The sequence below is a fragment of the Hypomesus transpacificus genome, chromosome 26 (genome assembly GCF_021917145.1).
Source record: "Hypomesus transpacificus isolate Combined female chromosome 26, fHypTra1, whole genome shotgun sequence".
In the NCBI taxonomy this organism is placed as follows: Eukaryota; Metazoa; Chordata; class Actinopteri; order Osmeriformes; family Osmeridae; genus Hypomesus; species Hypomesus transpacificus.
The window spans coordinates 185,789-203,484 of record NC_061085.1 but is presented as its reverse complement, the minus strand read 5'-3'; the positions used below and the strand labels follow the sequence as shown (position 1 = coordinate 203,484).

General features: G+C 44.2%; 1 protein-coding gene across 1 annotated transcript; it reads left to right on the top strand.

Moving 5' to 3' along the window:
• The first annotated feature begins 15,298 nt into the window (after positions 1–15,298).
• On the top strand, positions 15,299–16,567 carry LOC124487513 (putative nuclease HARBI1). Its single transcript, XM_047049899.1, has 3 exons — positions 15,299–15,778; positions 15,910–16,046; positions 16,084–16,567. The coding sequence occupies exons 1-3, from the start codon at positions 15,299–15,301 to the stop codon at positions 16,454–16,456; spliced, it is 990 nt and encodes a 329-aa protein (XP_046905855.1). The 3' UTR covers positions 16,457–16,567.
• The last annotated feature ends 1,129 nt before the right edge of the window (positions 16,568–17,696 follow it).

Below are 17,696 nucleotides of genomic sequence, written 5' to 3'. Positions count from 1 at the left end.
CACGAGCCAGGAGGATTGTGATGTTCTTTACGTCTAGCACCAATGCCAAAGAGAGACTGCAGGCAGACAGCAGGTTGATTGGCACGTCGGACCCCCCGAACACTACTGGTAAACAACCAACAGCCTAACATTTAACTTGCACACGCCTTTCTGTGTGGGTCGCTACTCGCTACACTATTTTTGTACTGTAACTGCTAAGATTCCTTGATGAGATGTCTTATCAATCTATTAACGTTACAAAAGATAAACATTGCAGTCAGATAGCTACCCTGTTTGCTATTGTATATGACTGTTTGAAATACGTATTTCAGAGTAGGGCTAGCCATGATCTAGTAGCCTAACTAAGGCTGGTAGTTGATTGAAGATAATAATGGGGATATGTTTAAGATTTAAGATCAAAAGTGGGTCATTGGATGTGTAGGCCTACATGTTATTTTTGCTTACGGTTCACTTCAAACATTAAAAGAAAGGATGAGATAGCAGACTTGTTCAAAAAGCTGAGCAAACAGGATCAGGTGGAAATAGACCCCAGTCCTTGCACCACCACCAAGACCTCAGAGCAGCTGCCTCCCCAAAGCTACAGGCACCAGGTCAGAGCATACTAGGCAGTCAGTCACATGCCAAGTTTAGCTTGTGTTTGTAGGCCACACATGTAAGCCTACACAAAAGTTTTTTTTCCGATTAAGCCTCACTTTAAAATGCTGGTTGTTGATTCATGAGTGTTATTGTTTTGATGGTTGTGGCATTTTTTGTGTGAGTATGCACTAATAATTATGTTTTAATGTAAAAGAAGGATCTAACCTCTAACCTGGTTGATTAAAGTAACCCTAGTGAACAATACTAGGCCACACTGAAGAACTCAGGCTTAAGTGAATTAGAATTTCTATTTCTCATCAGCAATCATATGAATAATTTACACTGCTTAGATACCAGGCTAAGGTTACACACACATTTTCAGTCTTGGTCTGTGGACCCCCTGAAGTAGCCCTGGCCACCCCTTGGCCACCCAATATATAAAAGTCTGGTTCCGCCACTATTGCTTACGTGTGCTGACGTTGTGACTGTATTTATGTGAGAAAGACGCGTAAGTGACAGAGAGACGGAAAGAGAGCAGGGAAAGGAAATGCAGCTGAAAGAATTTGCTGCGTGTTTTAACTTAAATAGTGTTTTTTTATTTTTTTTTTTTTCAAACGCAATATATGGCGGCCGGTGTTGATTCTGTGGCGCACCGCCACACGTTAGTCTATGTGTGGGAAACACTGAAAAGTATACCGCGGTTGAAACGGTATAGCCAAAATCTCTCCCAGTAGACACATTTCTACCGTCACACGGTATATACCGTCACACCGCCCAGCCCTACTACAGACTGTATCCCAGTGCCTGGAAATCCTTTGACCTTTTAACCATGCAACTGTAGAGCTCTCTGAAAAGCAGAGTTTCATCTTCAAAGGTCATGGCTACGGTGCTGGACCCACGATTCAAGACCTTAGCCTTTGGAAATCAGACCTATGTGCAAGAAGCTGTAGAAAGGATCACAGCGGAATAATCCACCTACATTCAGAGTTCCTCTGCAACTACACAGGTAATACGTTTCCCTTTGTATCATATTGTCATTGTCTGATCCTTTATTGTATTATTTAAATGCATGTCCTGAGGAAATCTCCGCCCTGGTGACCACACCATTAATCACTTTGATTTGGCAGTCAGTCCCACCATAGGAGATCCCAGGGACATCAATGGCTGTACAGGACACTGACAACCTTTGGGAGCTACTGGACAGCCGCATTGGTTGGTTACAAAACATTGTTGAGGATCATTTGAGAATGCTGACAATTTGACAGCGCTTCGCATGCACTAAATTCAACATTTCCTTTTCGTGGTTCCCGGCAGGTGCAACACGTAATGTCCAAAGTGCTGTAGCAGATGCAACAGTGGAAGTCCAGCGGTACCCTCAGTGACCCCTACCTCCCCAGAGGGGAGGATCCATTGGCATACTGGGCCATGAGACAAACAGTTTATCCCAATTTGTATAATTGATTTACACATGCCAGCAACATCAGTGCCTGGTGAGATTGTAAGCAAGAAAATAAGTCGTTTGAGTGCTAGGACTGTGGAAAAAATACTTTTCCTGAATAAAAATCTTTGAATCATCCCCAATTGACCAGTTCTGTAATCAACACCTTGCATTGTTTACACAAGCACATGGGCTACATTTAGTTTTTCCAGCCTTTAAATGTGTCCATGCCTTTCCATGTTTCAAAAACATGTTCCAAAACCTGAGACGCTAGTCTACATTATCAAATAATAATGTATTCATTAAGCATATATTTCCTCTAAAACAAGGTCACCAAGATTCAAACTTGCAAGATCAGTCTGAAAGGCAGAGCTCTTACCATGAGGCCATACTGAACCAAACTGTTTACGTGAATATTGCTATAAGAACCGGAACATAAATATTATGAATGTATAATTGCAAAGATGTTATGTTGTTTATAATACAACAAGATATATGATAACATATTTGACACTTACACATCGACACATTTGTCACATAACCTTTATTTATCAAGTTGTCAATGACGATTGTTAGACTGACGTCTTGAGGACTTGACGTCACTTGATTCCTTCCCTCACAAGATAGATACGAAAAAGCGATAGTTTTTCGACACAATTGTGTCAAATAGCTTGTTGCTTCGGAAAGCTTTGTTTCCCCCATTACTACCCACAGGTAGACTCTTTCTTTGTCCGACAGAGGCTGCCAGAGAAGGCTGCCAATGCAATGCTGGCCGCCTTAAATATGCTAAGGCTGACAATGACCCTAATTATGTAAACAAAGCAGGGTCTGCACGGCAGCAAGTACCCTGAAACTCGATCGCAAGCTAGCTACTTTATTGACCAATTTAGCTGCTGTACACTTGCCCTCTGCCCTTTTAGCTAGACACAATCAATAAAGAACTATTACAGTTTTTCACAATCGCTATGACAGTTTTTTCAATGCCTTTAACAAGTTTCCTAAACTCTTAACACAGTTAGCACAACTCTCCGTTGGGCTGTGACTATGTGGCGTGTTTCAACCGAACTCCGTCCTTCTGTCCGTCATCTGCCGCTTGTCCGGGGATCGGGTCGCGGGGGCAGCGACCTAAGCAGGGAGGCCCAGACTTCCCTCCCCCCGGCCACTTCCACCAGCTCTTCCTGGGGGACCCCGAGGCGTTCCCAGGCCAGCCGAGAGACATAGTCCCTCCAGCGTGTCCTGGGTCTTCCCCGGGGCCTCTTCCCAGTGGGATGTGCCCGGAACACCTCACCAGGGAGGCGTCCAGGAGGCATCCTAATCAGATGCCCGAGCCACCTCAGCTGGCTCCTCTCAACCGAACTCGTAAAACAAATGCCTCTTCGCTCAATTGGATAGACCTACAACCAATCAGAGCAATGTAATATGTTGTTTGTTAAAAACGAATTAAACCCAAGCGCTTTTTCGTGACATTGTTGATTACGTTACTGTTGATCATCTGTCCATATTCGTATAAAGCCTGCCCTGGCAATTTCATTGGTCCGCCCAGCTCATGGTTTTATATAGACCAATTATCACCCTACGTCACACAACTGTCAAGCAGGCTCAATTGCGCATGTGGGTTGCAAAAGACGAACTTCTTCCCGTTCTATTACTCTTGGAGTGTCGTTCAGGTCATCATATATCTCTGGCCACTGGATTGCAGGGCTTGATATGAACTTTTTGAGGCTCTTGGCCTTTGGACAAATACATTTACGTTCACTTGTCTATGCACAAAAGTCACTTGACCCCGATACCCTTAAATAGCCTGTCCAAGTGATCGGGCAAAACTATCCTGGCTAACGGAGGTCGCTTTCTTAGGCAAATGACGAATGAAACAGACAGGTTAAAGAAATCCGAGATTCTGGCTATCTTCACCAGACTCGTATCTACATTAGGCAGTACTCCCTGACGTTTCTGGTGTAGAATGGAGTGAAATACAACATTGTGCACACTGCCAGTGAGCGAGTCTGACTGAGGCTAACGTCAAAACAGTGTAATTGGGATGTAGTCTCACTCAGATTGCCAGTTTAAACAAATCAGAAAAATAATCGGACCGGCTGACTAAAAGCAGAATTCCCATATCTCTTGAAAGCTGCCCTGCTCGACTTTTTAAATGTAGAATTGATTGTAAAAGTGTAAAATTATGAACTTTGTGACATGACGTGAAGACATGGTTGCCGCTCGACTATGCGGTCTGTACCGGGCGACATTCTCACTCAAATTTCAAGACTTTCGTGACCCAAATCAAAATTCTGATGCGACAGATCATTGGGTAATCGGTTTCTCTCCTAAAGGCATGTCCTCCTCAACGCTTTTGGTCTTTTTAAATCTAACTATTTGTATTATCCGTGTGGTCCTTTTGCCATTTAAAATGCTATCCTTTCCCGGTTTTCTGCAGCCACAGTGCGCGCGCATCCCGATTGTTTACAAACAAATAATTGGTCTATAGTTTGTCCCCAATACAAGCCCCTCCAGACCCAACTTCCCGACCAATTTTTGTGGGCGGGACTAAGTTGGGCTGGAAGACAGGCTAGTTCATATTTGCCTTCGGCGAGCACAAACCATTGTTATCTCACATATATATTATTATTAATATTATTTATTTTTGCCCCCCTAAAACTTTGTTAATATTTGGACTACATAGACAACCTCGGTGTCAAACGTTTCGTTTTGGTAGGAATTGAGTTGCTTGTATTGGGATTTACGTTCCGTTGCACGGTTTAAGTAGAAATTACGTTTTAGTGGCGAAAAGTGAAGCTAACGGTGGCTAACTTGCTAGCCACAGTCACTGACGCCACTAACGTCACGAAAACTCGCGTGACTATCTCTAGCAGAACATTAGTTTAGCAGCTCGTTAATTTCTGGGAGATGGCTAGGCTAACTGCTTTACTGCAAGGCAGCTGCAGAAACGCCACAAGCAAAGAGGCCTGGGTGATAACTATTTGCTCATTTTACTTTGTGATATGACACACAATTGTAATGTGTATTGTACAATACAAGCTAATATCATTAAGGAAGTACATCTACTTTCGGAAACAGTAGTCTACCATTTCACTGAAGTATTAATGCTAATTAGCATCATGACATTAGCCTCTGTTGCCCGGGCAACACATACTACAGCGGTATATGATGCATCTGTTTTCAATCGTTAAAATAAACATTCCTCACAAATACATTTTCGTTGTAGGATTTATTATGACATTAGATTACAAGTAAACGATTTGTGGGTGAAATGATCATTACCTGTGGTTTCAAACCAGTGTAGCATTGCTGTAGCCTAGTTTAGTAGCTAACAAAAACATCTCCACAGCTGTTTAGCTACAGTACTAGGAAGTCAAACGGCGGCACATGTTCGGCACTACTGTACCCTTACTTAAATAAAAAGTATTTCAATAGGTGAAACTATCTGACTAGTGACTACTAACCTGAACTCCATTGCCACAGCCTAAACTTTGTCAATCTGTTCATGAAAATAATTCATTTCAGCCTAGACCGTACAACGGAAGTAATGTTCAATCGAATTCAACCAACGCAATCGCTACCAAGACAGTCTAGTAGTAGTAGTAGCCTACAATTTACCGGGGCAGCTTCTCCACACAGCAGGGCTATATCGCATTTTGCCTTGTTACTGACAATGATCGCTACCACTGACATTTTTATGAATGAATGATTTTCCCCTAAATAAATGTCAATCTTATTTACGTTTTTGGGGGCATATTTTCAGTTAGCCTATGGTAGCCTACTATTTGAATCGCGATTCCATCTGAGATAGCTACTGCTGGTAACGTCGTTGTTAAAATAAGCTTCAAAGGGGGTTCTTTATTAATGAATGAATGCAATATGAGTAAGCTATAAATGCCTGAAAATATCACAAGAAGGGCAAAACTTACAATGACGTTTAAATCATAGAGATTAGGTCCATTTTTACACCGGTCTGCCAAATGTATTCGTTTTGATTCAACTATGAGGTTGCTGATCACCATTCCCTCTTGCAGGGGAAGTAACAACTTGTTGCAGGAGCATTCTTTGTGCAATCCTTCTCTAACTAGGCTCCTCTATCTTGCATAATGAAACAAAACGTTTTTTAAGTAATCAATAAGCCTGTGCTTGCCCTCATTACTCAAATGATGCCGATCATGGTGGTAAAATTACAAAATAGGACACGAGTGTCTCAGAAATAATATAGAGCTATTTGTCTTCTAGGCCAACCAATGAGAATATTGTGAATAAAAACAACACAGACACAGGCGGCAAATAAACAAGCAGATGTTAGCCTTGCATTGTTTGAAAAGCGGGAAGCCAGCTAGAGGCAGATGTTGGATGTTGGATGATATCACACCATGGAAAACCAAAGTTGTCCCCACGTCTGGATCGTTGGCAGCTCGTTGGTATACTGGCTTGCGCAACACGCGGAGGAAGTCGGACTGTACCCCGACCTTGCACTGGAGTGCCATATTGAATGGGTAGGGGTGAGGGGCATGAGGTGGGCAGACCTTGTGCCTAAGCTCCGTGAGAAGTGTGGCATGCTTCCCAGCCCGGACATAATGGTGCTCCACGCCGGGGGAAACGACCTCAGCCAAGTGACTGGGCTACACCTGACGAGGCGGATGAAGCGAGACCTGGGGGCCATCATGGAGATGTTCCCAAACACTCTTCCCAAAACGACTTCCGGCGCGCCTACGCGATGGCTGCGTCGACAAGAGCTCCGCAAAAACCCAGCTTTTTGTTAGTCTTTTTAGTGTTCGTTACTTGTTTTGTCAATGTTATATTGTCGTTTATTCAGTACGACCGGCAGACACTTCTGGACATTAAGTTGTCACTTGGCAAGGATCATTTTACGAACTTTAATTCCACTTCTCGGAGTGCGAGCTCGGACTGCAGCTGGCCCTTTGCTGTTTCGCCGTTCTGTTTACCCGCTAGACGGAGAAAGAAGAAACGTGGCCGGCGTGCTGGAGTCCTTGTTCGAACTCGGAAACGATGCTTCAAACCTGCTCTTCCAACCATCTTACTAGCTAACGTTCAGTCCATCGACAACAAAATGGATGAACTTAACGCTCGTGTCAAATTCCAACGGGACATCAGGAACTGCTGTGTACTGGCGTTCGTTGAGACCTGGCTGTCTCCGGAGATCTCCGACGCAGCGGTTACCCCGTCGGGATTCACCATATACCGCCAGGACAGAACAGCTGACTCAGGGAAGTGCAGGGGCGGAGGGGTCTGTGTTATGGTTAACTCTCTCTGGGCTACGGATGTAGCGGTATTAGCATCTCACTGCTCTCCGGTCCTTGAGCTGCTAACTGTAAAAATCAGACCCTTCTATCTACCTCGGGAATTCACTGCGGTCGTCATGAGTGCAGTCTACATCCCCCCCCAGGTAGACAAGGCCGCTGCTTTGGATGAACTGTATGGGATTATCAATGGTCTGGAAAATGTGCACCCAGAGGCAGCCTTCATTGTTGTTGGTGATTTCAACAGAGCTAACATGAAGAAAGTCCTGCCCAAATACTATCAGCACATTGACTTCTTCACACGTGGAGACCAGATCCTTGACCATTGTTATACAACATTCAAGGGCAGTTACAAACCCCTCCCCCGCCCTGCCTTTGGGAAGGCTGATCACACCTCCATTCTTCTTCTCCCCGCATATGAACAAAAGCTCAAACAGGTCAGACCGGTTGAGAGGTCAGTTCACCTATGGAGTGACGAGTGTGTGGCGACCCTCCAGGACTGCTTTGACACCACTGACTGGCTGATGTTCAGGGACGCAGCAGATGGGGACATTAACGAATACTCAGACACTGCCTCCAGCTACATCCAGCACTGCATTGATGACGTTGTCCCCAAGAAGGTTGTCCGGTCTTTCCCAAATCAGAAGCCCTGGGTTGATGCCGCGGTCCGGGCCAAGCTGAGAGCCCGTACTGTCGCCTTTAATTCTGGGGACCCTGATGAGTACAGGAAGGCCAGATACGACCTTCTGAAGGCCATCAAAGCAGCGAAAAGGGCCTACAGGACCAAGGTGGAGTCCAGCTACCATGGCTCTGACCCCAGGCGCATGTGGAGTGGACTTAAAGCCATTACAGAATACAAAGGGAGAGGCTACAATGAGACCCAGTCTTCTGTCCTACTGCCAGACGAGCTGAACTCCTTCTACGCTCGCTTTGAGAGGGACAGTGAACCCCCTGCAGTGGAGCTACCTGAAGGCCAAGCCAGTGGTGTGCCTACACTAACTGTAGCTGAGGTGAGGCTATGCTTTAAGAAGATCAACCCTCGCAAGGCACCTGGCCCAGACGGCATATCAGGTAGGGCCCTTAGGGGCTGCGCTGACCAGCTGGCAGGGGTCTTCAGTGACATCTTCAACCTCTCCCTTAACCTGTCTGTACTCCCCACCTGCTTCAAGAGGACCACCATCATCCCTGTGCCCAAGAACACCAAGGTCACATGTCTGAATGACTATCGCCCAATAGCACTGACCTCTATCATCATGAAGTGCTTCGAGCGGCTAGTCAAATCATTCATCTGCTCCTCGCTGCCCCCCACACTGGACCCTATGCAGTTTGCATACCGGTCCAATAGGTCTACAGACGATGCCATCGCTCTGACCATGCACACCGCTCTCTCCCACCTGGACAAGGGGAATACATATGTGAGGATGCTGTTCATTGACTACAGCTCTGCATTCAACACCATCATCCCCTCCAGACTGGTCTCCAAGCTTGTGGACCTGGGACTAAGCACCTCCCTCTGCAAGTGGATCTTCCACTTCCTGACGGGGAGGCCACAGGTGGTGAGAATCGGTGACCGCACTTCATCTGTACTGATCACCAACACAGGCACCCCCCAGGGCTGTGTGCTCAGCCCTCTCCTGTTCTCCTTGTTCACCCACGACTGTGCGGCTACGCACAGCTCCAACCTCCTCGTTAAGTTTGCTGACGACACAACCATCGTGGGCCTCATCTCTGACAGTGACGAGTCAGCCTACAGAGAGGAGGTTGACACCCTGACATCATGGTGTCAGGACAACAACCTCTCTCTTAACATCAGCAAGACCAAGGAGATGATTGTGGACTTTAGGAGGCGGCAGGAGGAGGAGCATGCACCCCTATTCATCAATGGATCGGAAGTGGAGAAGGTCAGCTGCTTCAAGTTCCTCGGGGTGAACATCAGCAATGACCTCACCTGGTCTGTTCACACGGACAAGGTGGTCAAAACGGCCCGTAAGCGCCTCTTCTTCCTGAGGAGACTGAAGAAGTTTGGTATGGACTCAGTCATCCTTACTAACTTTTACAGATGCACTATAGAAAGCATTCTGACTGGTTGTATCACAGTGTGGTATGGGAGCTGCACAGACCGGGACCGCAAGGCCCTACGAAGTGTGGTCCGTTCTGCTGAGTTCATCATCGGCAGGAAGCTCCCAGCCCTACAGGACACCTACCACACACGTTGCCTTAGGAAAGCCAGCAGGATTCTAAGAGACTGTTCCCACCCATCCTTCAGTCTCTTTACCCCGTTGCCTTCTGGCAGGCGTTACCGCAGCATCCGGTCGCGCACACGCAGACTGGACAACAGTTTCTACCCAAGGGTCATCAGGCTTCTCAATGGACACTGATATGGACATTTTTACTGCACACTAGTCACTTATACACTGTCACTTTCAGCTACTGGTTGCTCTTTCAGTAACATTGCACTACTGTACCTCGCCACCAGGCTCCTGTTTGGTCATTGACAAAGTCACTGATCTGTAAATTTGCACTACTGCACTGTACTCCATTTAGGTTAGATTAGTTTATAGGGTTGTAACAGGTTTTTTTTTTTTTTTGTGTATTAGGGTTAGTATAGCGTACTATTTATTGTTATCTGTAATTTAGGAAGTTTTAGTGTTAGGGTTAGTATAGTCGTTTATTTATTGCTATCTGTATATTTAGGAAGTTCACTTATCTAAGCTCAGCATAGATGTAAATTTGTTCTGTGTACTTATATGTTATGTTATGCCAAGTGCTTGCGTTGTCTTGTCTTAAGAATTTCAGTGCCCAGTCTAACCTTGTGTTGCTCTGTGCACCTGACAAATAAAAGACTTGAACTTGAACTTGAACTCTGCTGGGGCCTCATGTATAAACGTTGCGTACGCACAAAAAGCTTGCGTACAATGGTTTTCACGCACACTTTGTGATGTATAAAGATTTACTTGACGTGAGAATGTGCGGACCGTCCGCAAAGTCTTGTCTGGCTCTGTAACATGGCGAATTCTAACTGAAACGTGCCGAGACTCACCAAACATTAAAAAAGAAAGTTTCCACTAGTACGTTTATGACATTGACTATTATGACTATTTATGACTAAAACATAAAAATAAACATTTGATTATTCATGTGGATGATCATATCAAAATGCCAAAACCCAAAACGGGAAATGCTATATAGCCTTCTGTTTATACCGCCACCACTTAATAACTTCTGTTAAACTTGAGGCTGTCAAACGAACGACAAAATCATGCTGTTACGATGCGCCACCACTCGTTTCTTCATTTAAAGTTTTATATCGGACCATTTCTTCTTAATTTCTGCCATGGTCCGGTTCTCTGAACCCACAGCATTGATGGCCCTATAATAATAATGATAATTTTGTTTGTAATGCACTTTACATTTAGCTAAATCTCAAAGTGCTGTCTTTTGTCACTAATACCTGATGACAGGCCGCCAAACAGGACACATTTTCTCGCCTCCACCTCTGTTGTCAGAACCGCGATCTCACAGTCACCGTATTTCTTCAAATAAACGCTGCAGCGTTTAACGTTCATTTTTGGTGCTGCGTTTCTTCGAGGGCGGCGTTTATTCGAATAAATACGGTAATTCAGACAACAAAATGACCTCAGGAGCGCATTTATAGTCCATCTGCATATTAATTTATGGGAGGAGGCAAGGCGGGGTCAGTGGCTCCTTCACGTGCGGTCAATCTCACGTTGATTGTGATTTATAAAGGAAAGGTGCGCAGGACCTGGCGTACGACCGGTTTAATACATGTGAATATTTTTGTGCGTAGGTACTTTTCGTCATTTTACGCCATCTTCTGGTATGAAAGCTGCGCAATCCTTTATACATGAGGCCCCAGGGGCCTCATTTATCAAGCGTGCGTAGAAATTGTTCTTACGTGGAGGTTTGGAATATTCCCACGAACAGTTGAAGGTGCGATTTATCAAACATTCGTACGAGCGCCGTACGCACACTTCTAGGAGATTATCCTTGATAAATCTCACCTGTTCTTAGTCTATAAACTCGTGCACGAACACAAGCTTTTGCATACAAAACGCCCCGTATTATCTAAATTAGTTGAATCACCACCAATAAAAATGGAGCTAACAAGTTCAACTAGAAATTGGTAATGAAAATGGAGCAAGAAAAGAAAGGAAAGAAAAATAATTTTTCGCTAAATGAAATTGAGGTTTTAGTGTAGGAGGTTGAGTGCAACCACAAAGTTTTATTTGGAACACTAAGCGGTGTTTTGACCAACAAAAAAAAGAATATGCTTTGGAAAAAGGTAGCGATTACTGTTAACGCAGCATCTTCTCAGAGGCGCTCATTGGCAGATATAAAAAAAAAGTGGTTTGATTTAAAATCAAGTGCAAAAAAGGCCGTAGCCGCACACAGGCGAGACATTGCTCCAACTGGAGGTGGACAAGTTGAGACGAGCGATCCTTGCATAATTCCACTAAAATGGGTTTAGGGAAACGATATCTACTAATGAGCCATTCATTACTTTCTGCAAATAAGTCATATCTGTCTCTGAAAATGCGCTCTCGGCGAAATGCGGCGTGTGCTAAATCTTCCAACACAGCTAGATCTGCCATCCTCTCTTAGATATTCCGTGTTAATTGACTGTCTTTTATAGTGGTCCACAAGCATATTGTAACATTACACTACATTACATCAATTCGCCAATATTTACAACTCCCCTTATGGTGTTCAATTAGGCTATATCATTACAATATTTCATGATTTATTTTATTTTATGGAAATCCTTGCAAAATGGTTTCATTATTGATTTCAATCTTATATGCTTACATAGAGTTCCCGTGATCACGACGCAATTGCCTTGTTTCACCACTTGGAATTGTTCGTACTCAGCTACGCATAGTATTGACCATTCTTAGATTTACGCACACTTCCAAGAAATCTCTTGGCATGATAAATCTCAACTTTTGCGTGGATTCATTCGTACGCATGGTTTAGGCACATTTTAGTGCGTACGAACGGTTGATAAATGAGGCCCCAGGTGTTTTCGGATATCCTGGAACGCTGCGTCTGGAGGTATCAGATGAGCACCAGCGCTTCTGGTATTGACAGGGCAAGACGTCGAGTCAACGCAGCGGTGTCTAGCTTCCTGGCCGACCGTGGGATGGGGAGCATTCAACACCCCCAAATACGACACAGTTTCGTGTGGATGTACCGACCCGACGGTGTCCACCTTGATCACGTTGGAAACAATGTGTTCTTGGGAAACATCCAAGACGGTCTCCGACAACTCCTGTGCTAGCCACAGCACACACAACAACGACTCTTTTAAAAGCCACACCCAAAATGTAAAAAAATGAACAATTAGACCGTTCAAAGTGCCATTGTAATTTTACAACCATGCGGTCTTACAGGGTTAAATGGTACCATCTTTACATATTTGAAGTGTGTCATAAAAAGCTGCGTCACGTAGGCTACATTGTGAGCTCAGCTCAAGGTGTCCTACTCTATATAGCGAGCAACTCCACATTCATACGTCTCTGAGCTTGCTTTAAAATAACAGAAAACATTAATATATTGACGTTGATACATTAAGATGCTTTTATGAATCAATATGTCCTACCACTTGAGAAACACTGTCCTACACATAATTAGACAAATGCAATATTAGAGATCCCATGGCCTACAACCTCATGACCAGGTGCAACAGGTGCCTCGAAAGGATTAAGGAGTTGAAGAAGCAGATGCTGTGTGTTCCTCTTGTTGGGCAACCAACAAGTTGTTTATATCTGATTACAATTTACTAAGTTACCTACTGAGCGCTACATCTTCATGAGCTACATTTGGCCTCCTTCTCTTCCAACCAACTAGTATCACCTCTCCTCCATCTGAGTGATACATGTAATTCTTACAAAATTCTTACACAATTATTATCACGGGAACACAATGGTCAAAACTGCAGTCATACACTTAAATGCTTTTTTAAAAATGTAAACACCAGGAGACTATGGGCAGCTGGGGCAGCCGCAAGCACACCCTCACAATTTCCCCAGAAATTGTATGCTCTCTAGTGTGAATTGAAACACAAATATATCCCCTGTATTTAATTCTATTGCTACTGAGAAACAGGTGGTTGAACTTATGCAAATAATCTAAATCACAGCTGATTCCCAACTAGGAAATACTCAGATGTTGAGGTTCTTTCAATCACATGACCATATGGTACATATAAAGAGGACCTCTTTGGGCTGATCTTGTGTGAAAAAATAACAATATAGAGCAACACGAGGAAAGTACGAATACAGTTATGCCTGCACAAAGGAGGGGAAGACAAGTACCAGGCCAAGGGAGAGGAGTTATAATGTGTGGTGGTGCTCAGACAAGGGTCAGAGCTAGGGTAATACTGTAAATGGAAGCAATATTGTATATTTCTTGCAGTAATGTCCTGTTGCAAATGAAGCCTTTACTGCAGCAATTATGTTTCTGTCTTCTTTTTTTCAATACAGTAACCGTACATTCTATAAAACTACTCTAAGATGGGTCATTCATTTTTTTTCTTTGAATTTAAGCAGCAAAAGAAACAAAATGGATGCATTTACAAAACCCAACAAAACAAAAATGTAGAGGCTTCAAAAGAAACTGCATTGCAAACACAATCTATAATCCATATACTGTGAGACCTGACACATACCTCAAGTTCAAGTATTTTATTTGTCAGGTACACAGAACACAGCTGCAGCCACTGACGAGGGAGAGTGGAGCGGAGTCCTGATCAGGGACTTTGACCAATCAGCCACTGCAACTGACGCCATCCTGCCCAGGATGACAGATCTAAAGGAAAATACACCCCCCTCCACACACAAAAACCACAAACAAATAGACATACGGACACAGAACCACTAGGGACGTAACATATGACAATTAATGTTTGAGTTTAGTTTACAATGTGTGATTTTGAGCATGAAACTAACAGTTTTGTCAATTGTGTGTGATAGGTGTGTTGGTGCGTTAAGACTTAAGAAAACTGTCATAGCGATTGTAAAAAACTGTAATACAAGCCACAAAGTTTTGTTTCTGAAAGTAAGACCACCAGTCAATGCGTTGGTTGGATGTTGAAGTGCCATACATGTTGCATTTGGCTCCTGCAAATTCATCTGCGTGGTCTGATCTCAAGGAACAGTGAATTGTTGCCATCAGTCAATTTTTTTGTGCTCCAGTCTGTGCATCTCCAAACTCAGCTACCCACTGCATGTAATTTTGAGCAATGATCCCAGGATCACTGTTGGACTTTCCACATTTTAGCCACAACTTTTCTGGAGAAGCCATCCAACCATCAACATGCCAGACTTCGTTGGGTCCCATTGAGTGGTATTCTCTTCAGACAAATCTGTGTCTGGAGCGATTCTCTATTGCAGACGGATCCAGTTCTCCCATTATGGGCATCACATCATCTCTTCTGACTATAACCAAGTACTTCTGTTTTAGAGTCTGCCACATTGCTCGGTAACGTAAGAGCTGGCCTGATCCCTTCAGTTCCTCAGAAATAGCTGCACGCTGGAACAAATAGTCAGCGGAGACTGGGGTACATGATACAAGCGCAGAGCGCACACTTATTACAAGCACAAAATGGAGCAGGCAGAAGGCAAAAATTATGCTAGGCAGAGTTCGGTACACGGTGAGGCAGGATGACAGGGCAAAGGTACCAGACGACAAGCTAGTAGGGCAATCCAGGGCAAAAACGGTCCAGGGCAGGTCAAATACAAAGAGCAGAAGGATAAGGCACAAACTGTAGTCAGATAAACGGTCCAGGGGCCTGTACTACGAATCAAGATTTGGCGTTAGCGAGATAACTTCAGGTTCAACCCAGGGTTTTCTGTACTACGACGGTGGATCACTTGTTACCGGGGTAGATCGCCATGGTAACACATGCTGAACGGCTAACCTGGTCGGGAGCAGGATAAGTTTGAGATCAGAGATCAACCGGTATAAAAACCCCGCCCACTAACTCATTCTTGAGAGGATAATGGCGTCACCGTTCGTAGAAGAACCCGTGGAGCTTGGTGCGCGGATAGTGAGAGGTGCGCTCAGAAGAGCCAGAACTTTTAGAGACCGGCAGAACCCGTTGGCATTCCACGATGACCATCTTTATGAAAGATATAGATTTTCAGCTGAGGGAATGACCTATCTGTGCCAGCTTCTTGAGCCGTATGTTGCAAATGCGACACATCGAAGCCGTGCGCTCACAGTCCCACAGACTGTATGCGTAGCGTTGCGGTATTTCGCAACAGGTACTTTCATGTACAGTGTGGGTGATGCGGAGAACATAAGCAAGAACACGGTCTGCCGCACTATTCGCAAGGTGGTGCTTGCTTTAACATACTCGTTAGGCTTCCCAAGGGTGATTGGGGCAATAGATTGCACCCATATCCCCATTGCTGCATCACTGGGGGAGAATGAAGGCGACTTTATAAATCGCAGGTCATTCCACAGCATCAACGTTCAGGTAAAGCATAAAGGACAGGCTACACATGTTTGGTCATACTGATAAAGGAGGAGTCCTTCTAATTCACATTGATGTATCCCCCACGTTAGTGCTGTTATGTGGATGGATTTTAACACAAGATTATTTTGCAGATGACTTGTGACCACCAGAGCTTGGTGACCAGCATTGAGGCAAAGTGGCCTGGGTCAGTCCATGACTCCCGGATCTTTAGGGAGTCTGCACTGTGCCACAGACTAGAGCAAGGTATGGCAATTGTAAGTAACATTTTGTTATACCGATTATGCTAATATTATTTTTTTCTTCAGGGCTCTTAGTGGATTGCTGGTAGGGGACCGAGGGTACGCCTGCCAGCCCTTTTTGATGACCCCCTATCCTGACCCCAACACACGGCCACAGACTGCTTTCAATGTGGCCCTTAGCAGGACAAGGGTTAAGATAGAGATGACCTTTGGAATCCTCAAAGCACGCTTCAATTGCCTGCGTGGCCTCCGAGTGGCCCCAGACCGGGCTTGTCAAGTGGTGACAGCCTGTGCCGTGCTCCACAATGTGGCCTCCATAAGAAGGGAGAGAGCCCCACCTGTCAGCCAGCAACCCCCAGATGTGGTAGACCCCATCACCCTCGACTACCCTACTGGCAGGGCCGTGAGAGACGCTATAACGCGGCAGTTTTTTGTTTAAGGGGAGACAGGCTAAGCCATTTTTCTTTACATTTAGTCATGTAGCGGCATTCTTTACCTTTTACTTTTCAGTTGGGCTATTTTGGTTCCATAGCATTTGAGCTATGTAGATTTTATTTGTGTCCTTGGACAAGGCACTTCACCTTACTTGCCCTGGGGGAATGTCCCTGTACTTACTGTAAGTTGCTCTGGATAAGAGTGTCTGCTAAATGACTAAATATAAATGTATTTAATGTTGCCACCATATTCGGATTATGGCGTGATGAAAGATATCCAGAGTGCCCTCTGTAGAAACTTTGGACTCTTAATTATGGTGACAAAATGAAACAAGGATTTGCATTCTGTCTTCATCCAATGTTCTGAATTCCGTGCTGGAAATGTATGCAAATTACATCATATTTTACAACTTAATGCATCATTTGCTCATTGAAACATACATTTACAGGAAGTTAGTATTGAAAACAATATTTTACCCAATTATCAACTGGGGAGGTTTCATGTTATGTTATTCCTATTCACTGGGCTGTCTCCCCTTGACCCCTTTGTCCTTGGGTTGCTTTGACCCATTTTCTAATAATTTCAATATCAGAAATTGGGGTTTCTTTCAACCAAAACATTTCAAACCAAAAAGAACAATGTGTATGGTACTTTGCAATGCTCTTCACAAGTTAAATAAAGAATTTCACTACTTTCATTGAATTTTGATGTTTTTTTACATTTATTTCAATTTTCACAAACAATAAATAGAACGTTGAAAGAAAGAAATGTTGAAAACCCCCTCAAAGGACTAAGGCACAAAATAAATCTTTGGGACAAGCCACAAAAAAGGTATAAAAACTCAAAAACATAGAAAACAAAAGACATCCTCCTCATGCATTCTCCCTTTCCTAGGAACACAGAAAAAGAATGTCAGTATAACTAAGTTGATTGTAAGTCATTCATACATTCAGTCATGTACTACCTTCTTTTCATATTGCAGTTTCTCTATCTCCAGCCTTGTTTTCTTCATTAAAAACCTCTTGTGCTCGATATCCAGCCTCTTGGATCCTACAATATTCACAAATAATTGCTGAATGGACATGGTCACATAGATGACTTGAAACCTACCCTGTACATATGCCTGGGAGTCGGATCTGCTGCCACCAGGGTCCGAAGAGATGCCCCCCTCCACTCCTTCCATCATTGGGCGACCCTCATTGCTGGAGAGGGCCAGCTCCTCGGCAGGAGTGAAGTCCTGTGGA